This window comes from Protopterus annectens, chromosome 1.part0 (assembly GCF_019279795.1).
Source record: "Protopterus annectens isolate FY-2018-M chromosome 1.part0, PAN1.0, whole genome shotgun sequence".
In the NCBI taxonomy this organism is placed as follows: Eukaryota; Metazoa; Chordata; order Ceratodontiformes; family Protopteridae; genus Protopterus; species Protopterus annectens.
In genome coordinates this window covers 762,573,705-762,598,913 of record NC_056725.1, presented here as the reverse complement: position 1 = coordinate 762,598,913, position 25,209 = coordinate 762,573,705, and the positions used below count along the sequence as shown (strand labels likewise).

At 40.8% G+C, this 25,209-nt stretch overlaps 1 protein-coding gene across 2 annotated transcripts in view; it reads right to left on the bottom strand.

Moving 5' to 3' along the window:
* The window catches only part of LOC122794406 (CTD small phosphatase-like protein 2-B), a gene marked incomplete at its 5' end in the record, with an annotated part of 676,938 nt that overhangs the window by 247,667 nt on the left and 404,062 nt on the right, over positions 1-25,209 (bottom strand). For both annotated transcript variants that reach the window (XM_044062775.1, XM_044062783.1), the window contains 1 exon segment: positions 6,298-6,384. In XM_044062775.1, the coding sequence (XP_043918710.1) occupies positions 6,298-6,384 (87 nt within the window).

The window sequence follows — 25,209 nt, the reverse complement described above, 5'->3', positions numbered from 1 at the left end:
ATGTGAATTTTTTTATCATGTTCTTCTTCTTTTGGCTTTTCCCGGTTAGGGGTCGCCACAGCGGATCAACTGTCCACTCATGATTGGCAGTGGAGTTTTACAGTGTCGAGTTGCCAGCCCGGCGCCCAACCTTCCACAGAAGGCACACACACACACACATGCACTCGCACCTAGGGCCAATTTAGAGTGTCCAATCCACCTGCAGCATGTCTTTGGGATGTGGGAGGAAACCGGAGCACCCGGAGGAAACCCACGCGACCACAGGGAGGACATGCAGACTCCGCACAGAAGGCACCCCAGCCAAGGATCGAACCGGAGAACCTCTTGCTGTGAGGCAACAATGCTAACCACTGCACCACCGTGGTCGCCCTGAATTTTTTTATCATGTTATGTTTAAAAAAAAAAAAAAAAAAAAATCACATTCAGAGTGTGTGTGTGTGTGTGTGTGTGTGTGTGTATATATATATATATATATATATATATATATATATATATATATATATACATATATATTGCACATTTTAATGCTATATATGGTCTGATAAAGTGAAACTAATTCTATGAAAGTGCTAACCTTTTTTACTTTATTAAAGAGCTCTGCCGTTTACCAGCAGGTTTCTTTTCTATTAAAATTGTAAATTAATTCTCTTGCATTCCTGTGACATACACTGGTTAAAGGTGAAGGTAAATAAGATGTTTCTTAACTGTAAGTACAAGTACAGAAAATACATGCTGATACTTCACGTACCCTCTATAAATCTTTTAAGAGACACACGCACACACATATATGCGTGTGTGTATGTGTGTGTGTATGGCTTGTAGGTTTGGCTTCAGTGGTTCTCCATCCGGTACATATCTAACCCATTTACTACTAGTCCTTTAGGACAACATTACACTGACCCATTCCCTCCCCAGTGAAGGCAAAAATCAGACAAAAATCAGGCATTAAGGAGTGGGCCAGATTACAGATTCTGTAGAATGTCCTATTCCCACCTCCACTGCATCCTGCAGTCTCGCTGTTATAGGCCCATCAGGAGGTGGATACATTCTTTATTACATCCACAACCTCCAGATCAAGAAGCAGACATTCCTGATCGTGCAGCAAGGCCACCTACGACCTTCTCCTGAAGATGGGTGAACCAGTGTCCGGGACACACACTGATGCTCCACCACCCAGTTTGCTCGGCACCTGTGTCGCTAGTCATATGGGATGTAGTCAGGGCTTTACCTCTCTGTGTTATGAGGGCGCAAATTGATGTGTTAGGTATTATACCAGGAAAGCAATTAAAATAACCAAATATGTACCAGAATACAATACTTGCGAGACACTCCAAATAATTAAAATAATTTGTAGAGTACAGCTATAGTCAAAGACATGAATACAGTCTGCAGTCAGACACAGAAGCTTATTTGGTATATATGGACCTCAAAATGAAAAGAAAAACAAATGGGAGAAACAAGACTGATACTTTTGTGAACTAATGAAAATGCAAATGTACACAATGACAGAAAGCCAGCAATGATGACAGTACCAGTACCACTACATGAACATTGTTGGCGAGTATAACAAGAATACTTAACTGGGTGCATCACTGACTGTCAAATAATAGAATTTTCTAAATACGGACAATATTTTGCAGATGTATTCAGATTTACATAATGACTTAGTATGTAGCTGAAGTAATACCTGTTATATAAGCACCAAAAAGAGCCTAATTTGCTCTTCAAGGCAGCTGTGCAAGAACAGAAGCAGACAGATCTATTAGTGTAATTGCTAAGTAAATGAAACTGAAACAGGTAAATAGCATGGTAACTGTAATGAAACAAGAAGCTTCTCTAGAAAATATACAGATCCTCAAGACTTAAATAAATGGATCAGGAGGAAGCACCATCTATTTTCAAACAGCCAGAGTTGCTGTGACTTTTCCTAAATCCAAATGTTTCTTTTTGTCAAACACTAATCAAATGTTTTGAAAAAAAATAATGTAGACAAAGCTAGCTCAAAGTTTTGTTCTTTCAATGCTCTCTCTGGGCAGATATAGGTTTCAGACAATTTTGGAATGTCATCTTCTCCAGAAATGATTATACATCAGTAGCTGAAATGATTAAATGCCTAGAAAAGCAAAGTCAATATAACAAATTATATTTTAGTTTGTGGATCTACAAAGAAACAGCATACGTTTCTGTTTGCTATAGCACAAGCTGAAGTAGAATCAAACTGCAAGCCAAATCCATGTTTCTACCATGGAGTACATATGCCATTCATGAATTCAAAAGTTGTGGTGCTAAACAGAGATATTAAAGAAAGAAAAAAAAAAACACCTCAAGCATCTCTTATACAGTTCCTTGGCATAGCACTATACTTTCCAAGTTTATTAAAAATTAGACATGTGTAACAATGATCCTTGGAGACACTTTAAATAAGAGGTTTCATGGTTCTGATGATAAGACAGATGTTTTGAGATGCTAAAAAAAGTTAGTCACCAAGGCTCCTACTCAGTAATTCAATGATGGCTCACAACCAATTATACTATGGGTATTTGGCAGCCAAGAAAGGTGAGAACAATGCTACTGCAGATGCTAGATTGGTAGCATATACAGTTAAGTGCTCTGACTGATCAAATAATTTGTCAAAGTAGAAAAATGTGCATTATACAACGACCCCCCCCATTAAATATTCAAAAACATGCACGCTAATTGGTCAGCGTGCACGCTGTAAATCAGAGTTACAGCAATGGAAAAAGGTCCAGTCGCACGGACTTTTTCCATTACTATAACTCTTTTTTTTACAGCAACAGAGAACGCAAGATCTCTGTTGCTTCACACTGTCTCGCTATGTTAAACAAGTTTAACATAGCGAGACAGCTTTAAAAAAGCAACGGATATTCTCCGCTGCTTTTTTTTTAAAGCTGTCTCGCTATGTTAAATTCATTTAACATAGCGAAACAGTTTTTAAAAAGCAACGGAGATCTTGCTTTCTCCGTTGCTTTTGCCCACAGCTCTTATAAGTTATTTTTTTCTTAAATAATGTTATTGTATAATAGCAATAACCCACTTCTGGGTGTGGGTAATGCTTCACCCTCATGACCAAACCACACCAACCATGGGTAAATCCAGCATTACCCACACCCAGGCGTGGGTTATTGCCATATTATATCTTCTCTGCCTGAATGGTTATGCCACGACTCCAGAAACATTTATATTGCATGATACAAAGAACAGTCTTGCTATGATACTGATATCAGTCTGTCATACATGGTGTTTCAGATAATGTGGTATCAAACAATGTCACCAGTTGGTAAATAATTTTTTTTTACTTTTGTGAAAAGCGGAATTCAGGCAAGTACATCTAGCCCCATACATCCTCTATTTCATGGCCAAGTAGAGCATGTGGTCCAAATAATAAAGGCCTTGAAATTCTGACTAATATCTTTCTCTCATGGAGTACAGGAATATGTCATTGCAGTCTAAGAATATTGTTGGCACTGTACAGTTAAGTAGACTTCTTACGTTTAAACTACCTATCATCATATTTGTTGTTAGTCCCAAAGCAACAGATAAATACTTGAGTTGCAGACAGAGAAAGGCAGCACAGAGAGCTGTCTGCCACATAGGTTCATAGGTTGGTACTAGGCTATCGGCCCTAGGGCCTATACAAGCCTAGCCATAACAATTCCCTGGCTATTTCTTTCCACAGTATTTACTTCCCTGGACCCCTGTCTGGCAGGGCGACTGACGTGATCCCAGTGGTAAATTTCCTATCTCCCATCCAATCATCAAGGTTTCTTTTAAAGAGGGCCGAAGAGGTGCTCTGCTTGACATGTATAGGCAGTCTATTCCAGAGTCTGGGGTGTCTCTGGGTCAGGAACCTATCCCTCCAGCATGTTTTGTTCATTGTGATGCCTGGAGCGTGCGGCTCTGGATTTCTTTAAGTGTAGCATGTCCAACAGCTCTGGGTTTGACATGGCCTTGTATGTTAAGCAAAGACTGCCTCCGAGTAGATGATATGCGACAGAGTATAGATGGAGGTTTTTTTTTTTTTTTTTTTTTTAAGACTGTCAGCATAGGGCATCTGCTTTAGGCCTGTGAATCTTTTAGTGAGGTATTTCTGCGGCCTTTCCAGTTGTTGCAAATGCCCTGAGAGGTACATACCAAATGGGGCACTGTATTTTATAATGGGTCTAATGAGGGACGAGTACAGTGGGACAATGATCTCCTTTTTTCTAGATGAAAAGCCCTTAGTGATGTGGTGTGCCACATAGGATTTCCTGACTGTTGTGGCAATGTGGTTATCGAAGGTGAGACCACTGTCCACCTGTATTCCCCAAGTCTCTTATAACACTTTCAGTGTTTAGTGTACTACCACCTATGTGGTAATTCAGGGGTACATGTTTTTTTCCCAAAGGGGATAACTATACATTTCTTGGCACTGAGCTTGAGCCCATGGCTCTGGCACCAATAATAGCTCCCAGTTTGCAGTCATCTGCAAACTTTGTTAGCCAGAATCCCTTAGTGTTGGCCTGTACTTTAGAGAAGTAGATGCCAAACAACAGCGGTCCCTGGACTGAACACTGAGGTACTCCACTTGACTTCAGAAAGAAATCTCTCAGATTTGCCAAAAAGGGAAATGGATTCATAAGGATTTTGGACAAAATGAACACAATGGTGAACATGCAGGTTACAGTGATTTACCAAGCAGAATAGTTTAGATCATGGTTCAGAGAAACATTGTCTTTTACTTGGAACTGTCAAATACTACCACAAAAACAATATGAGATAGACAAATCAGTACCATTGTCTCAGTGCAGTAATGCCTCAAAGTACATCTGATGTTCATTGTCAAGTAGACAATGACAACTTAGCAAAGGATCCAAAATTATGTTGATTTGAATTTACAAACTGCTACCTCAAACAGTATCATGGTGACAGATGAACATTCTACAGATATTAGAGGTCTGAAGACTGGTAATGAAACCAGTGCGACACAGCAGATGTAACCAATGGCAACCATTTGAAATGCCAGGATTATGCACCAAAATGTATTTAGAGAGAAGCTTCCTACCATGCAGAAAATCTGAACTAGTAGCAAAAGAAAGAAAACACTGAGTAAGCTGGACGCTACTGAATAAGTTGAAAGACAGCTTTTCCGCATGAAACAGAAAGAGCATCCCCTCAATGTACTAAATTACTCTGTCCCAAAAACAGCCGGGACGAAAACAGCTGCAAAAGTGCAGTGGCTGAGACTAAGTAGGGTTTCTTTTCACTGACAATATCATAGCCCTCAACAGCACATCCATCCTCTCCCATCCCAATAATTAGATGCGGATATCTGTAAAAGCAAATAAAACAGGCAGTTACACACTAGAACAAACTGAATTACAATGCTTTATGTTAAACAATGGTTTATTCAGTTCCATGACTACACACACCTTCTGGTTCCCTGTACAAAGATACATTTGTACATATGCGAACTATAAACATTTAAGAACCACAGCTACAGAATGTAAATATGAAAAATTAACCAGCCCACCAAGATAGTCCATTTCTCTAATCAGTGGCTAGGCTTGCTATTTAGGCTCATGCTCACTTGAACTCAAATTTCTTCTTCATTCAGCTAACACAAAGGTTCCTCCCAGCAATCCATTAACCTTACTCTATTTTTTAGGGGTCGCCACAGCGGAATTCTGGTCCGCTAATGATTGGCTGCAGATTTTTACGTACTGGCTTGCCGAGCCTAACACACAACCTTCAACGAAGGAACGCCCATCACGAATGTCGCCACACAGAAGACGCTCTGAGAATCAAGCGGGCAATGTCTAACTGTGAGGCGACAACACTACTGCAGCACCACCACCACCGTGGGTTCTTTAGGGCAGACAGATGATCACTCTTATTAATGCCCCCTTACTCTGGATTCTGGAACTTTAGCATGTCTATTTGGAATTGTCACCTCTATCTATAATGTAGAACTATCACCAGCTACAAGAACTGACTAGAAAGGCAAAGCTGCTAATCCGAGTTAATGGGAGGGAGAAGATAACACAGCAATCCAGACTTTAATGCACTCTTGGTTAATAACTCTGTACAATAGCAAGTGCAACACGATGATTACTTTATGCAATTGCTATTAACAAGAGGGTTAGTTTCTCCATTCCAGAATACTTTTACATGAAAATGATTACAAAACTGCCAGGAAAAACCTTCTCCTTTGTTACTTGCTGAATAGAAGCTTTCATTTCAATAAACCTCCACATTGTGATAAAGAAGTTAAGAAAAGAAAATGCTGAACCATCATACCTTATAACATCCATCTAGGAAATCAGCTGAGAAAGTGTAGTCTGCATTGGCCATTGGGATCACTGAGCAGTGAACAAGTGTTTCATCCTAGATATTAAAAGATAAAAATGCATCATTCAAAAAGTAGAAATGTGCAACAGAGATTCTCAGACCTGAAGACTAGAGAGTTTACAAGCCAAATGCAAGAGCAAACGTTAATTTACTTGCCTAACTATATTAGAACTAAGCAACAAATACCTCTTCCAACATTCAGATGAGAACAGTAAATTGCAAAGCAAATATAAAACAAGTTCCACATCAAAAGAAAGCAAACATGAATAAAACATTTAATACTATATGGAGGTAGTCTTCTCCTTTTGGCTTTTCCCACTAAGGGTTGCCACAGTGGAACAAATGCCCACAGAATGACTGGCAGTGGAGTTTTACGGAGATGAGTTACCAGCCTGGTGCACATACACGCATAGACTTACACATAGGGCCAATTTAGTGTGTCCAATACACCTGTAGCAAGTGTTTGGGAGGTGGGAGGAAACCAGAGCATCCAGAGGAAACCCATGTGACCGCAGGGAGGGCATGCAGACTCCACACAGAAGGCACCCCAACCAAGAATTGAACTGGAGAACCCCTCGCTGTGAGGATGCAACACTAACCGCTTCACCACCACTTGTCTTCAGTACAAAAACTGTCCTAGTAATTGTCCAATTAAGTAAGAAAGTGGGGAGATTTGACAAAGCCTCAACACCACTGCGTGAAGTATAATGTTGAAAGATGGCACAGAGGACCACAGCTAAAACTATACAGAGGTCCAGGACTATAAAATGGTTGAAATAAAATAATTTTATGCATGATACAATTATCACTGCTCAAAATCCTGGTCATCAAAATGTATGGCTCAATACAAAGAAATATTACACAGCTGTACAGAATACAGTGAATAACACCTTTTTGCCAATTTGTTGGCAAGCCATTATTTGGTTAAAGAGTCCCTGCATGGGGAATTTCTCCTCATCTACAAACTGCAAAGACTCCAGAACAGAGTATAGCATGTCTAAGGAGTTTGGCAAGAGAGCACCCACTGAAAAATACACTTTCACATAAAAGCTAGTCACTCATGGAATTTGGGAGATAAAGTATAGAATATACTACTACTAAGATATAAATAAAGCAATGTGAATTAACAAGTGGTACAGATACACAACAGATAAGTGTAATATCATATGATGTGAAAAGGATATATCAATTGTTCACCTCCAAACAATGGAAGGATTCAGAGAATTTCCAGAACTGGTTGTAGTTTATATGCCACAGGATACAAAAAAAGTAATTAGTATTACAAAAAAAATAACAGCAGTAATAATGGGGAACCTCAGTCATCCAGAAGTACACTGAAGTTCTACCTGCAAGGGAAAAGAACTGAAAGAAGGAAAGAGCACTGGTATAAATACTGGTTAAGGAAGAACCTTAGCAGAAAAGGATCCCAACAAAAAGAGTGAGGTGGTGTCTGCTGCAGTGAGAGCCCGCAATGACAAAAAGATGAAAGTGGCAGTACTAGTAGTGTTTCAGTGACGTAGTGAACAGCAATGATATTAAGAATGTAGAGTGGGATTCAGGATAAGGGGGAAAGTGCAAGAGAAGAAAACTGGAATGACATAAGGTGATGGAATCTAATCTACTAAACAGGAAGCTAGCAAGCAAGAATTAGGATAGATTTAAATGGGAGTAAAGAAGGATACGAACATCAGGATGAAATGTGATAGGGAGAGAACTTTGACTGCAGGAAGAAATATGGGATCTTTTCACAAAAGGGCAGCTCCATAAAAAGAAGTCACACAGGCAGTAGCAAAAATAGAGATACCACTCTACTGGAAAGATAGAAAAGGCTAAAGGGCTAGATGAAATCCAAAAGCAGAGTCTGAGAATGTTATAGACAGGGGGATGCAGAATACACTGAAGAAGGTAAAAGATCTCAGCCAAACATCAGATTTGTGAAAAAGCAAGCAAACAAGCTGTATTAAAAAAAAAAAAAAAAAAAAACAGGGAGCAGACACAGGTATCCAGGAATCCCATGTCAGTTGTTGGCATTCCCTATATCCAGAAGAGGTTTAGGATTCCTGAAATGGAACTTGCATGTCAAAGCTTTTGCAACCTTCCAACTTGGGTTAATCCAAAAGCCTTAACCATGATGGTATAATACAGCACTGCGGTAACATCTTTAACAATGGTCTACCATTAATGCGTGGCTCTTACAGAACAGTACAATGTAACAAGTGCCAAAGATATATGGATATCAGCCATAACAATTTGGGGTTGCCCTTAGTTGTGCGTTGAAGGGATCTCCCTTGGAGAATTGCAAAGAGGAAAAAGGTTTTTGCTGGTTGTCAGATGTAACGCAGGAGTTGGATTTACAGGGAAGTCTTGGCCTCCTTCAAATACATTTGGGATTAACAGGCCTGCAAAATAACTCAAAGAATTACAGACTGATTTATCTAACAGGACGATCATGGCTCAAACACAGAATGTGAGTGATGGTACCAATCATTTCTCTTTGCAAACCTGGTTATCTTGAAAAGCAAATTTACTTCACAGCAGCAGCACCTCTAAAGTTTCCTTACTTTATAAACTGCTGATGAGTAGGTATGCTACAGAAGTGAACCAGGTTGCAAATTCTATTAGTAAGCTAAGGTGCGTGTGTGTGTGGGGGTGGGGGGGTAGTATTAACCTGCTGACTAAGCTTAGGTAATCCTTTACAGCTTTTTAAAATAACATATTATGCAACTAATACAGGGCACTCACAAACAATATTTCTAAGGCATCTATATGCTCCATTAAAACTTCTGGGTGTGGTGAAGAAAATGTTCTTGTTACACAAATTCTGGAAATGCCCCTCTTTAAGATGTTTTGAAGAATATGCATTTCCCTGGATTACATCTACTGTCTTCTTTAGTATACTTGTTAACTTTAACAGCCTTAAAGTAGTGTGACGGCCGTGCCCTGGCCCAGGAATCACGGAGTCTCAATCTTCACCACTAACACCAGAGAGGGCATCTCATATAAGAGGAAAGGATAAATACACACAGTCAGGTACAATTTCCCTTAAGTGCACACAGAGGTCACAGTCAGTCTGGGGCTGGATGCTCCCTTGCTCCCCTGGCCCCCAATAAGACTCCCCACTGGCACAGCTATAGGGTCCAGATCTCAGCCTAGCTGGCAAGCTAACCTGCAAGTACCCTCTCTGTCCAACCAGTACTTAATGTCCCTGCCCAGGTAGCTGACACACACACACCTTGAGATAAGTATTTATACAACTTCACAGACACTCCTGGGAAAGGCTGACAGATTCTCCAGCTGTGCCCCTTTACCCAGACTATATGGTAGTAATTACTGCCACTACCAGCTAATAATTATCAGCTACCCAAAGTCCCTTAAAACGGTGTCCTAATTATTACTGTGTAATATTATCCAATTGGTAAGTGTGACTAATCAGTGAAGGTTTATTAGAGTGGCCTTGTACAATAAACTCTATAAATATGCAATGCACTCCAGAGCTAACTTATCTCTACACAAACCAGCCACAGGTAAAAGTTTTTTTAAATATTTAATAAATACTTAAAACACAAGACAATGCTACTACTCCACAGTGTCGCTCAAGAGTTCAGAGATCACACAGAAACTTAAAATAATTCAGTAGTACAGTTGACATAACAGAAAACACTTGTCTAACTTTCTTCTAATTTCCTAGCTATTACTACAAGAAAACCTACATCTGAAATAACTTACTTAAGACACAGGTAGAGTGCTGTTGAGATAAATATAAAGACTTTTCTACAATGCTTAATTTCTGGTTCTCACTGTTTAAATTGAAACTGCAGTTCTGATAAAACATTACATCATTTGTTTACCCTTTCCTGGTTCCCAGGCCACAGAAAATACATTATTTTACACTTACAGCAATAAAGGACATTCCACATGTAAATTCTGGTCATTAACTTTAGCCTTAAAACAACAGGCAGGATGCTTACTCCAGACCCATTGACTCCAAATTCTAACTTCAAAGGACATACAAAACATAATTTTAATTTCAAAAAACATTTGAAATGCTTGGCTTAGTTTTCCTTGCAGCAGATGGCAATGTTGCTACAATCTTGAAGTTCACATTTTACAGTGTTTTCTTTCATTTAAGAAACAAGCCTTTATTTTATATTTATATTTACAAATGCCAGAATTATGTTTCAAATTCTATTTGACTAGGCTGGCAGCCTTCACCCTTCTCTACCAGTCTTCACAAGGAGCATTCAAAATCTTGTTTTTTAAATCCTCAGAAAAATCCTGGTTATACAAATAGGCACATCTCCACAATACAACAGAAGCTGCATTTCTAGAAATTTTGTTCCCATATTTCTACACCAGAGTCACATTAGAAACAATCTCATCGATGCAACACGTCTGTTCAGCAGGCAAAGATATACAGCAAAATTATCTAACCTGTAAGCACACTACAAAATAAACTTCCACATGAAGCCCTGATAATTTAGAATTTTAAAGACTAAAACGAGACTGTGCCAACTCCCCCCAAGCCCAAGATTCTAACTGCTTGCCAATTTTATTTGGTGGTGTAGGGTTAGAAGAGGCAAAGGTACTCCTGTTAGAGATGGCAGCTGGATAAAGTGCAGCTGGGTCAGCTGACAAAGGAGCAAAAGAGTTGCAAGATCTCAGTGCACCTTGCAATTCTCATTCTTAGGAACTGGTTCACTAGCCAAACGGATTTTGCATGCAATTTTACAGACATCTTGTAAAGCTGATAAACAGAGGAGGACAGCCAAAACATTTGGAATCTCATCTTCAATAAGATCATACACACTGCCAATCTCTGGCGTAGCTCCAGATTGATTCCAGTCAAATACATCTCCAAACCTAGTTAGCATCTGTGGAAAGATGCACACTTGCATGTGTTTTTGAACTTGTTCACTTTCCAAAGAATCAGAATGGTTGGACTTGGAAAGTTCACTGCATCAAAGTAGCTATCAAAGCCTGCAGAGCTACACTGATCTCCAGAGAAGGTAGCCCCACAGTCATTCTGAACAGGAACATTGTCTCAGATTATTTGGCTTAACTCTAGCCAAGGAGACCACATCAGTCCTACACATTTTATAACCTGTCTGTTGTATGAAGTGTTTTGCTTTTTCTTATTACAAACTACAGCAGAAGACAAGATATCTGGGGTGAGAGCATTATATCTGGCAAGGTGTCTCTTACCCTAAAGGGTTTGGTTCTCCCATACCTGAACTAGGTACTGGAACAGCCCAGGAAGATGTCTCTGACCCTCTGCACTATAGAGGACTTAGGTTCACACCAGAGTGATGAGGAAAAAGTAAGTGGTCTGCAGACCAGCTGAAGACAACATATAACTGTGCAAGTACACTTACCACAACAGGCGATGCTTGAATGATCACTGCTGCAGTAGCCTTAGCTATATGGGTTCCATCCTGCCAAGGATATAACTGGCCAACTTCCAAAGCTTCGGGGCAACTTCCACATGCTCAAACCATTAGGTAACTTAAGCTCAGCTGTCAAAAAAGTCAGGTTTGAATGCCAGAGAGGCTGAGCCCTGAGCAAACATAACTAGTAGTAAAGATATATATCAGAATGCAGATAAAAGAACATATCTGGCACTGAGGAATTAGGTTTTATGACTGAGTATCAGAGGAAATAAGACACAGAGGCTTTCTGTCCAGACATCACTGGTAACCCCCAAAGGGAAAAAAAGTTGGGGCATTTGTTAGAAAGGCAAAAGACATCACACACTGGAGTGCTTCAAAGGTAGAAAAAACAAAGTTTCCCTAAACTAGGTAGTGTGTAAAGTGGGAATTATAAACTTGTCAATCTCGATTCCTCAATTTAGAACTGTTTGATTGAAGTTAAGAAACATACTTGCAGTGATTTATGCACATGCAGCACTTCCAATATGTGAGCTTTACTCCCCCCTCCCAACAGTTCTGCAGTCATGGATTTATGGAATTAGCATATACATAAAGTGAGGTGTGGGGGGTACAAATACCTCCTCATGGAGGAGAAGTACTGAAACATGCCCTCCTCCCCTACTTTGCAAAAAAATGTTGAGTTTAAGCTTCAATGTTTTTTTTTATTTTATTTTTAAAACAAGAAACATCTTTACTAAACTATCATGTATGACATAGGCAATGTTACATTTACATAAATGAAAATAAACTACAGCTACACAATCTTAGTTGCAAATATACATTTCAAATCATGCCACAACTGTAGCTGCAAACATTATACATCACTTTTAATATATCCAGTCATTGTTAGTAAACCATTACATAGCTCATTCAAATCCTGCTTTCTTTTAATCCTTGTTCCTCCTCTACAAGTGTGTGATCCCATGTTTCCCATTTTTTCCTGTGTAATTTGCTCCTATCCTTTTCTAAAGATCCCAGTTCCAGTTTTAGCTCTGTTACTACCTTCGCTACTTCTAAAGATGGTTTAGACATTGATTATCATTTTCTAGTAACTGCTTTTTTGGCAGCCACCATAATTCGACTCGGCAAGGTCTTACTATGTTTAGGCAATTCTGATTCTGTATCACAGCTCAAAAACATCTCCCTAGTTACTCCAATTTGCTCACCAAGCATCTCTGACACAGCAGTCTGCCAGGAATCTTTAAAGTCTGCCAACTCATTACACTCCCCGAAAATATATGTTCTCAGTTATCTTTCTTCTCCATCACATCTCCAACATTTGCAGTCTACCTGAGGAAAATTTCTTTGCAGTCTGCTTGGCGTATAAAAATACCTATGTAAACACTTCCAGGCAAAGATCCTAAATCTTCTAGATTTTGCTGCATATTTGGAAGTCGTACACATATCCCTCACATTGTTTCTTTGTGAACTGCTTATCTAATCTCTCTTCCCAATCCTTCCTAACCTCCTCGGATTGCTTCTTATAGCCATCATGCAATATTTTATATGCTTTACTACTTAATTCCTTTCTTAGCAGCAACTTCGGTTCTAGATTTTACTAAAAACTCTACTAGTGCTGGTCTTTCATTTAGGACCCCCTAGTCCTTTCTCTTTCCCTATACTTTGATATCAATCCTTGATAGGGAAGGCAATCTCTAGCCTGCAGTCCAAATAATTTCTTGGTATCTTCCCATTCTATTACCTTTCCCTCTCTAGCTATTTTCTCCCAATACTTTGGTTCCTTTACCAGTTTTCTCCAATATATTCCTGCTCCCTCTTACCTTTTGTCTATATCCCTAATTGCAGTCATCCCTATCAGCAGAAAAGTACAGTTTTGTACCTACCATAAATGCAGATGTTCGAGTGTTCACCCTGCTGCAGTCATCACACTTGGGTTATCCAGTCGTCAGGCGGTCCTGCAGTCGGACGGAATTCCAAAGTCTTGGTCCGGCATCAGTTGCTGTCGCCTCTTCCCTGACGTCAGTGCGCCAGGGGTATATATAATGCAACCGACGCCATTTTCTTCAGTTTTTCTTGCCCCAGATGTCAGGTGCCCCCAAAAAGGTGGTCAGAATTAGTACCAAATGGAGTGAACACTGCACAAACACAAAATCCCTTCAGCTATAAGCAAATACATCAGTAAGGCATAGAAGAGATTTAGCCAGTAGATCAGAGGGGATGGAGGGAGGGTAACCTGGACTGCAGCAGGGTGAACACTCGAACATCTACATTTATGGTAGGTACAAAACTGTACTATGTTCATCGTGTTACCCTGCTGCAGTCATCACACTTGGGTTGAATCCCAAAGCTAAGGTAGGGAGGAGGTATCATAGAGGGTTAGTGGAGGCAATAAGGCCCTTCAGAACTGCAGTGGCGAAGCCCGCCCTGGACTTAAGAGTAAAGAGGCAAGTGATAGTGTTTGGTAAAGGTGTGTACTGAACTCCAAGTTGCAGCTTCTAAAATTTCCTTGGTTGGAACCCCCTTGAGAAAGGCTGTAGAGGCAGCTGTTGCCCTGGTAGAGTGGGATCTAATGGTAGTAGGAACTGGTTTCCCATGATGGGTATAGCAGAAACGTATGCAATGACCTATCCATTTAGAAATGGTTTGCTTAGCTATAGCTTTCCCTTGAGAAGCTGTAGCATAGGATACAAAGAGCTGGTCAGTTTTTCTGAAAGCCTTAGTTTTGTCCAAGTAGTAACGAAGCTGCCTGTGAATGTCCAAGGAATGCAGGAGTCTCTCACCTTTGTTCTGTGGATTGGGGAAGAAGGTGGGGAAGTGGATGGTTTGATTTAAAGCTACACTGGAAACCACCTTAAGCATAAAGGAAGGATTAGTTCGTAGAGAAACTCTGTCTTGATGAAAAATTAGGAAAGGTTCCACTGCCATTGGTGCCTCTAGCTCTGAGACTCTCCTAGCTGAAGTTATTGCTAGGAGCAGGGCAGTCTTCCATGATAGGAACTGAAGATCTGCAGAGAAAGCTGGTTCAAACGGAGGTAGCGTTAGTTTTTCCAGAACAAAGTTGAGGTCCCATATTGGTGTAGGAGCTCTCCTGGATGGTCTAATGTTTTTTGCCCCTCTAAGGAACTGCCTTAGAAGAGTATGTGAAAATAAAGGTGGATCAGTGTTGTAGTGAGCTGAAATAGCTGAAGCATGGATTTTAACTGAGGAAAAGGAAAGTCCTTTGTGCAACATCTCAGCTAAATACTGTAGAATGTGAGGCATGTGAGGCTGAATTGTGTCTTGGCCTTTAGCTTGGTTCCAGGCACAAAACCTTTTCCATTTGTCCAAATAAGCCTTCCTGGTGCTTGGCCTCCTGGCTTCCAGAATAACATCCAGAACTGCTTGTGAAAGAGGAGCTGGTTGGATGTTTAGTTGATTTGCCATCAACTATTGAGCTGGCTGTGAAGAATCTGTTTGTTTTGTTGTGTGAGCAAACGGGGTATTTGAGGCAATATCCATGGTGGGCTGTGGGCCATATTTTTCAATAGCGGGTACCAGTGCTGGCGTGGCCAGTCTGTGGCTATGAGAATCAGTCATGGTCTCTCCTTTTTGACCTTCAAAAGAACCTTTGTGAGGAGAGGTAATGGAGGGAAGGCATATGCTGTCAGGTTTTTCCAACTGAAAGAGAGAGCATCCACTTTCCAAGCTTGATGGTGAAATGTCCTTGTACAAATTTTGTGAGTTGGTAGTTTTGAGGACTGGCAAACAGGTCTATGTTTGGAAGGCCCCATTTTTGAGTTATCATTGCAAATATTTGTGGATCTAGTTTCCACTTGTGGGATCTTTGATGTTTCTGCTGAGGCCGTCTGCCAATGTGTTCTTCTGTCCTGGCAGGAATTGAGCTTGTAACTGGACTTGGTAGGCCAGAGCCGTGTTCTACAAGATCATTGCTTGCCTGCATAGAGGGTAGGAATGTGTACCCCTTGTTTGTTTATGTACCACATTACTGTGGTGATGTCCGTCTTTATTGCAAGTTGTCCTGGATGTAATAGATCCTTGAAGGCTGTCAGAGCTTTCTGTACAGCTAGCATCTCTTTTTGATTTATGTGCAGATTTCTTTGATCTGCAGTCCATAGGCCTTAAATGCATTGTCCTGTCATGTGTGCCCCCCAGGCGTAGTCTGAAGCATCTGTTGTGATAGTTTGCCTGGCTGGGGGCAAGGTGAAAGGCTGACCCTTGTTGAGGTGACATGCCTGTGACCACCATAGAAATCCTGTTGTAGGCAGGGAATGAGAGATATCATTGTGTCCAAGCTGTGGCTGTGTTGAGACCATACGCTTTTTAGGTGCCACTGTAATTTCCTCATATGCAGCTTTGCAAATGGTATTATTAGTATGCAAGATGCCATGAAGCCCAAAGCCTGCAGAATTTTTCTTGCAGTTAATTGGGTCTTTGTTGCCATTGTCTTGAAATATTGAGTCAGTTGTAATTGTTTGTCTGGCGTAAGATAAGCCTTCTGGGCCATTGTATTCAAGCTGGTACCCAGGAATGTCATTTTTTGTGAGGGTACTAGTTTTGACTACTTTTCGTTTACTGTGCACCCCAGACAGTTTAGTAGATGCTTTACAAAGGCCAGATGATGTAAGAGAACGTCTTTGCTTTCTGCTTGGATGAGGCAGTCGTCCAGGTATGGATATATTCGAATTCCTCTTTGTCTGCAGTATGCAATTACTGGTGCCAGGCATTTTGTGAAAACTCTGGGCACTGTAGATAAGCCAAAGGGCAGTGCAGAGAATTGGTAATGGGTTGAACCTGCAATGAAACGGAGGTATCTTCTGCAACTTTGTCTGATAGGGACCATGCAGGTATGCCTCCTTGAGGTCCAATGTTACTAGCCATGCTTCCTTGCCCAACATGGGAAGTAGCTGCTGTAGTGTTAGCATCTTGAATTTGGGTACTTAGTGTTTAGAATTGAAAGGTCCAGAATTGGTCTCCAGGCATTGTCCTTTCTGGGCACTAGAAAGAGTCTTGAGTAAAATCCTTGGCCTTAGCCTCGAGTAGGTACCAGTTGAATGGCTCTCATGTCCATGAGAGCTGTAATTTGCTTTTGTGCCTCTGCCCATTGATTTTGTGGCAGGTTTGGCATTCCTCTTTTCATTGGCAAGGTGTGGAAATGCAATCTGTATCCTCATGAAATTATGTCTAGGACCCATTTGTCCTTTGTGACAATGTGCCAGTTGTCTGCAAAAAGTGCGAGTCCCCCCCCCCCCAAGGGGGCTGCCAAGAGCGTATTACTTGGCCAGATGAGGTGCAAGTCATTGAGTTTGCCTTCTGGTGGATTGAGACCTGTCTTCTCCTCCCTTCTGTGTTGTAGTGCCCCATTGGCGAGGTTTATACTGGGCTTGTGGTTGTCCTCTGCCCCTTGGGCGTCTGTATTTACCCCTCTGCAGTCTGTCAGTGGCTGGAAAGGACCAATTTTTTGTTGGCCAGTTTCTGCTGAAGCGAGGGGGTTGTACTTATAGGAAATCTTTGACTGTCTGCAAAGATTTTGCCTTATCTTTCATTTTCTTTAAAACTTCTTCTGCTTTAACTCAAAAAAGAACATCCTGCTGTAAGGGAGTATCTAGTAGTTTTGCTTTAACATGATCAGGCAGAGTTTGTTCCTTTAACCAAGCATGCCTACATATAACAGACCCAGTGACAGCTGCTCTGCAGGAGGCCTCCAAAGAATAAAACCCACATTGTAAGGTATGTTTTCCCACCTGCTCAGTGGCGTGCAACAGATCCTGTACTTCTTTCAATTCAGATTGTTGAGGGAGAGTGGTTATTCTTTGCTTTAACTGAGAGATTAGAAATTGCTGATACTTAAGCATGTGAAATTGACAATTCAGTGCCCTCATAGCTAGTGTGGCTGAGGTGTAAACCTTTTTCCCCCACCTGTCTAGTGCTCTGGAATCCCTCTCAGAAGGTACTGGGTTTTTAGCCATAGAAGCCTTAGCCCCCTTGGGACCCTGGGAGATGGTCTCTGGGTCAGCTACTGGGCTTTTGTAAAGAAATTTGTGGGAATCAGGCACTCTGTAGTATCTGTCAGGCTTAGCCGGAGCAGGAGGTAGACAGTCTGGGTTGAAACTGGATTCTAAATAGACATCATCCACAATGTCCAAAACTGGTGGGATGGCAAGTGGTCTGTGTTGGGGGTGTAAAAGAAACTCTCTGAGCCTTTTCTTTGAATCAGAGTAGTCCTGACCTTCCCAGTGAAAATGTTCCCTCATAGTGTGTAAAGTTTCCCCAAAGGAATAGTCTTCAGGAGGAGAAGCTGAGGGAATAGAGTCCTCAGCATCAGAATCTTCATAAGGAGAGAAGGAATAATCTTGGTCCTCAGAGGAGTCTGAAGAAATGGACATTTGCTCAGAGGATGCATAATTTTCCTCTTGTCTAGGACTTTTGTCAGGAGAGGGCTGGGAACCGCTGATTAAAGAGATCAAATCTTCAGCCATTTTGAGCATCTGTTTCTTAGGCATAGGGCCTTGAACAGGAGACTGAAGTGCAGTCCTCTTAGATTTAGAAGGAGTCTTTGACTTAGAAAACGTTTTAATGGTGAGAGTCGTCGGTCTGAAAACGCCTTCAGAAACCGATGGCGTTTCTGTAGCACCGAAGTCTTTTGAAGCAAAGTCGTCAGAAGGGCCTGAAGTAAAAGGCTGTGTCGGCCTGGTACATTCAGTCAAAATTTCCATAGCTGTCTCGGGTTCCAGATCTGCGGTAGTCAGGGGCTGCGTCGGAGCCTCACTGAGGTCTGGAGAACCGGAGACCGGATCAGCCGAGGCCTCGGAATCTGGCTTAGGCCTGGGCTCTGTCCTTATCCCTGCGTTTTTTGTGCACGCCAGTAGTCGGTTGCTCCGACGGCATGGTGTAGTTAAATTTCCTACCGAAGTAGTGTCGTGCGAAATCAAAGCGTCTTATAATAGTACGCTTATTAAACCTAGCACAAAACCGACAAGAAGTGATGTCGTGGTCTGGGCCTAGGCAAGGTATGCAATAAGAATGAAAATCCTTATGAGGTATTTGCTTCTCACAAGAAATACAATTGTTAACTTTTTCTGACCTCTGTCTGAGGCAAGAAAAGTTTCCCCAATGGGGTACTTAGCTTTATAGAAGACTTTGGTCTGAAATTCAAATTCGAAAATCTCAGGAGTCGGCCGACCGGCACTTGCGAACTGCTTCTGCTTCGGGCACCACGCGGCAAGAAAGACTGAAGAAAATGGCGTCGGTTGCATTATATATACCCCTGGCGCACTGACGTCAGGGAAGAGGCGACAGCAACCGACGCCGGACCAAGACTTTGGAATTCCGGCCGACTGCGGGACCGCCTGATGACAGGATAGCCCAAGTGTGATGACTGCAGCAGGGTAACACGATGAACATCTCCTTTCTCCATTCCCATGTTGGCTTAGTTCTCAGAAGACCTTCTGCTACTTCATTAATATAATATTCTGTATGATTATTGGTGTTCTCCTTAAGGGTCTGCATCCAAAATCCTAGTCTCTGTTACATCAGCTCCCCCCCCCCCCATTTCATCATCATCTCTTTCCACTTTGAATTATAGTTTCCTGCTTGCGTTATGTATGAGCCTTAACTTTGTTAATCTGAAATACTCCAACTCAGGTAACCACAATCCACCCTGTTCTACTGGAAGAATAAGCTTATTCCCCTTATAGGTTCATAGATTAGTACTAAGCCAACTGCCCTTGTGAGCCATTTTAAGCCTAGCCAATTATCCCTTGTGAGACTCAAACCCTGCACCTTGTGTTTGCAAGGGAAACATCTTAACCATTAGGCCACCCTCCCAACCCCTTGACGCTTGGCATCTCCTCCCCCCAGATAAAATCCTTCAGCTTTTTATTAATTGCTATCCACAAATTCTCTTCAGGTTGATGAAAATATGCCTGACCTGTGTAAAAGACTAAAGAGACTAAACATTTTAACTGCTTGTATCTTACTATCAATATCCATATAACAAGAGCTTCCATTTTCTCAGGTTTTGTATTATCTTTTCTTTAGTCTCTTCCCGCATATCCTTAGCTGCCACACTGGCATCATTCATCATCTATACTCCTAAATATTTGACTTTATCATGTCTCTATAAATATGGATATTGCTGAACCAATTCATATATGGGTACATAATTTAGGACTATTGCTTTTGTTTTAGCTTCGTTAATTTTACATCCTGAAAAGGTTTGAAACTATCTCAAATGTTCCACAGCACTGTAACCCTTCTGGTTTTGTCAGGTATAAAATAATGCCATCTGCAAACAGAGCCAACTTTTCTTGACTACCATACCAATTATATCCTTGAATTTGAGTCCCTTACGTTCTTTGCCAGTGGTTCAAAATATAATGAAAATAAAGGAAAGAGAGTGGACACCCTTGCCTGGTTCCTCTGCTCAAGATCATCAGAGAGGACCCCACCCACTTAAATTTTCACCTCTGATTCCTCATATATCCTCCAATCAATCTTATAATTTGATCAGGGAATGCAAATGCTTCCATTGCTCTGCTCATAAAATCCCAGCTTACTCAGTCAAATGCTTTTTCTGCATCAAGATCCACAGACAACAGTGGTATTTTCTTACATTCTGCTTCCCTCTGGATCATCACTGTTTTGTTTACGTTGCCAAATATTTGTCTCCCCTCCACAAAACCACACTGAGCCACATCTATCAATTTTCGCTCACATTTGCCATTCTTTTAGCTATTACAAACAATTTATAATCATGATTTAGTATTGAAATGGGCCTGTATGAAGCTGGATCTTTTCCCTCTAAGTGTTACAGCCACTACCACTTTCTTCCAGGATGCTGGTACTTCTTCCTCTTAAAATACTGTTAAACAAAACCTTCCAGATCTTTACCAGTTTTTTTTTCCCTCCTAGCTTCCAGACTTCTACAGGAATACCAGCTACTCATGGAGACTTCCTGTAGACTGGTTGTACATCACCAATTGAGCTTCTCCCTCTAACCTTGGCATATTTAATTCTTCCCTAAACATTTCCATTTGTACCCTTTCTTGAGTTCTATATTCTCTGCTTTATACAGTATTTCATAGAATTTCCGAAATATTTCTAATACTTAAACAGGATCCCTATCTTTCCTTACTATAGGCTCCCTAAGCTTGATGACAGCCCTTTCTACTTTCTGTTGCAGAGTCGTTGGCTAAAAGTGTGTGTGCTCTACTGTTATTATCAAAAACAGTTGCTCAACAGCAATCTTTCTAAACTCGTGCATATCAAGGTAATGCCTTATTTTCTGAAATATTCCCCTATTTGCAACACTAATATTTTTCAATCCCTCTAAATAAATTCTTGTTACTTCTTAACCATCATCTCCCTTTCTTTTATTTCCACCCCGTTTTTACATTCCACTTTAATTTTATCCAACTCCCTAGCTATATTTTCAGAAGAAGTTTCTATCTTCTCTTAACAGCTCATTAATAACTTCCACAACCCATTCCTTAAATTCATCTCTTTTCCAGCAGATAGGTGGCAAAGTGCAAGTGTCTCATTTTTATTTCAGTTATTATTGGCACATGATCTGAAATATTTATTGGGTGCATATCAAGCACTTCAATTAAATGCACATATGTTCCTGTGAAATGTAATGTAAATTCTGCCTAGATTACTCCAGTTTTTGCATCTTGGGGAATATGTAAATTCACTCCATATTCCTAGTAGTGCATTCACATCTTCCATGCCAAATACTTTCATAAATGTCTTTAAAAATCTACCCTCCTTTGTTACATTTTCCTTTCTGACCCCCCCCCCCAGTCTAATGTCATCAATTAAAGCCATAGAAAAGAAGGCTAAAGAAGTGGACACAGATCTTGAGTGTGTTTCAGTGGTTGTGGTAGAGTCAAGCACTTTTGCTTATAAACATGAGAGATACAGCCAGTCAACCACCTAGCTAAAGTATTCATGATATGCTTTGACCCATATTGGTCCTAGAACATGAAATAAACAACTGATCCAATTTCCTCAAATATTTGGTCCAATGAAGATAGAAGCATAACTGCCTGTGTACATACAACAAAAGGAACATGCATTTTCCTTTATTCTGAAAGGAGACTGGGAGATTACTACTCTGAGTGAAGTCTGAGAAGCTACTTTACGTTAAAAAAGGACTGGTGTGCAAAGTAGCTTTGTCCTTATGGAAAATATAAAGAAGTTGGCAAGAGGGCTTGGAGCTTTAACACCCCTGTAGCTGAAGTAATGGCCACCAGGAAAAGGGTATTCAGAGTCAGAAATTTTAGTTCCACCTTGGCAAGTTCAAAAGGAGCTTGGGTCACGGCTTGCAGCAAAACAGTCAACTCCTCAAGAGGAGTAGGGCCCTTAAATGGAGGTCTACAAAGAAAGGTACCTCTAAAGAAGGCTTTGAATAATTTGAGCGAGGCTAAAGAAGCACGATTCTCTCTCTCTCTCTCATGGAAATTTGGGATGGCCACTAATTGAATTTTAACAGCAAAATAACTAGGTTGGTTATGGAAAATGGAGGCGAGGAATTCAAACACTGCTGATATAGAAGTAAATGGATCTAGACTTCTTTCTGAAGCCGATATGGAAAATTTTTTCCACTTATTTTTGTAAACGTTCCTAGAAGACATTTTCTGAGAACAGATAAGATAAGATAAGATGAAAGCCTGGCCTAACGACATCATTGGCAGTGAAGAAACCAAGCGGTTAGTTTTAGGGCTCAAATATCCAAATAAGGCATTCTGGACAGATGAGACAACAGATATGGATTTGGTTGCAGCACCAAAGGAGGGTGCACCAGATGAGGCCAGGGATAATGAAACCACACCTGCCAAGGCCCAAAAAGGGGAAATGAGGAAGACCTTCATCTTCCATTGTAATATTTTCTGTAAAAATTTTGGAATCAAGGGAGTTGGTAACCAGGCATGTATGAAAACACAGGGCCAACTGTGAGTCACAGCATCTCCTGGGTACTTCCCCTGCAGGGGGAATCAGAGCAAAGAGCTTCCTGCATTTAGGAATGATAGCAGAAGCAGACAGACTGCAGCATGGTTGGCCCAAATGAAGAAAGATTTGTGTCACCACTGTTGGGTTGAGAGAACACTTGTGAAGTAGCAGAACAGATCTGCTCAGTCTGTCTGCTAGAATGTTGGACTTTACCAGAATGTGCACTGCCATCAGAAAGTGGTTGGAAGATATTACCCACTGCTTGCCACACTATCATCACTTCTCCAATGGGTAGCAGGGCTGTCTCCTTTGTTTGTTGATGTACCAGCCTACTGACATTGTCTGTCTGGACACACATCACCCTTAAAGGAAAGGCATCCAGAAAAGCCTGCAGAATTAGGAGGACTGCCCTCATCACTATGACACTGATGTGAAGATTGGCCTCTGATGGGGACCCTGTGCCTTGGACCATCTTTCCCAGGTAATGCCTCCCAACACCAGTTGTGAAGCTTCAGTAAATCATGGCTTGTGGAGAGGGAGGAACAAAAGGATAACCCCAAAACACCTCTGGAGACAGAATTCAGCAATTTAGATGATTTCTGCAAATAATTTTTAAGTGTATAAGAAAGGTCATGTGGTTGGGTCTACTGGACCACTGCACCTCAAGTGCACACTGTAACACTCGTATAATATCCTGCCAAGGGGAACAAAGTAATGGAGGCTGCCATTGATCCTAGAAGTTGAAGAACTAGTCTGACAGGCGGCGTCCAATAGGAAAGAAACTGTAGCGTCTGATTTCTTAGGGAAAGGAAAGGCACTATTAGTAAAAAGTATTTAAATCTAAATATCACAAATTGCACCAGCCAGAACCATGAATCACATTCCAAATTCTTTAAATCGGCAAATTAAACATATGTGGTAATGTTGGGGACAGCAGGGGGATTGTGGGTAAGGGGAGCCTCAGCTATGGATCCTAAAGTGTGAAAGCATCCAAAGTTGAATCACAGGTCATATCAGAGGCCCTTCAACATCAGATCAGGAGAGCACATTAAGCAGAGAAATGTTTGTGATGTATCCGATTCTTTTTCAAATAGCCTGGATATCACTTTTGTTGAAGACGTGTTTGGTGCTTTTTCTGGTGTTACCAAGTTACTTTTTAAAACGGCTCAGAAACTCTCTCAAGATTTCAAAGATGCTGTGGGTGAGTTCAAAAATAAAGTTTTCAAATTGGAAAAGAAACTTTTAAAGTACAAGTCATGGGAATAAGAAATGCATTATCTGGAGCACTGTGTGTCAAGCAAGTTCCGTTTTGACTTAGAAAAGACAAGTTCCCTAATGAAGTGGGATTACGTGACTTACTGTATCATAAGCTTGTAAAACATTTCAATGAGACTGGTATTTTTCTATTATGTAGATTTTAGATGGGAATCATAATAAAACAGTAGAGTTGGAATATGAAATTAATTGTATGCCATAATAAACAGTGATCAACATTTTAGTTTGGCTCAAGACATATATGACAGGATTTTAAAGTTAAAAGGCATGTTGCTACAATTATTAAAAGGAAAGAGACAAAATACTTAGGGATGCTTAGGCTTATTGTGAAGGTACAGCATATGTAAATAAAAAGCCTTAAGTTTGCCCAGACTACAGAAAATATTAAAGATGGTCCTACTGATGCTTTGGTTAATAGCCGAAAAGAGTTAGTAACGCTTGTATTTCCGCTCCTTTAACATCCATCAAATCATATGCTGAAGTTTTAAACAATGAAAATACGGAAGGTTTTTCCTCTTCACCAGTCTTGTCTCTGGCTCATTTTTTTCCAAAACAAATTAAACACAACAAAAAAGATACAGCACCAAAATTTCAGGAGCAAAATGAGAGGGAAAGGATGGAGGATGGGAAAGAAAAGATAACTGACAATTTTCAAGTGTTTAATCATAGTAATTTCTCTCTTAATTTTCAACATTAGTCTTTTTAGAAAGGGTTTGTCATTTATTCCATTAAGCAGAGTCAATATTGTGAAGGTTATGGTCGATTTCAAGCTCTGTGTATGAAAGCTAAAATTAAATTCTATTACAACTGATTTGCAGAAATTCACAATGAGACTAATCTATGCCTTTCGGCTTTTCCTGGTTAGGGGTCGCCACAGCGGAACTCCAGTCCGCTAATGATTGGCAGTGGATTTTTACAGTGCCGAGTTGCCAGCCTGATGCCCAACCTTCAAAGAAGGCACACCCATTCATGCACACACCTACCTGCATGTCTTTAGACATCACTCGACTGCGGTGAGGACATGCAGACTCCACACAGAAGGCGCTCCAGCCAAGAATCGAACAGGAGAACCTCTTGCTGTGAGGCAGCAATGATAACTGCAAAAGAGAAGTACATTTAATTCTGCTTTACACAGTACACTACAAGTTTTTCAGGATGTATGTTGTTGTATCTTTCGGCTTTTCCCGGTTAGGGGTCGCCACAGCAAAACTCCGGTCCGCTAATGATTGCCAGTTGATTTTTACGTGCC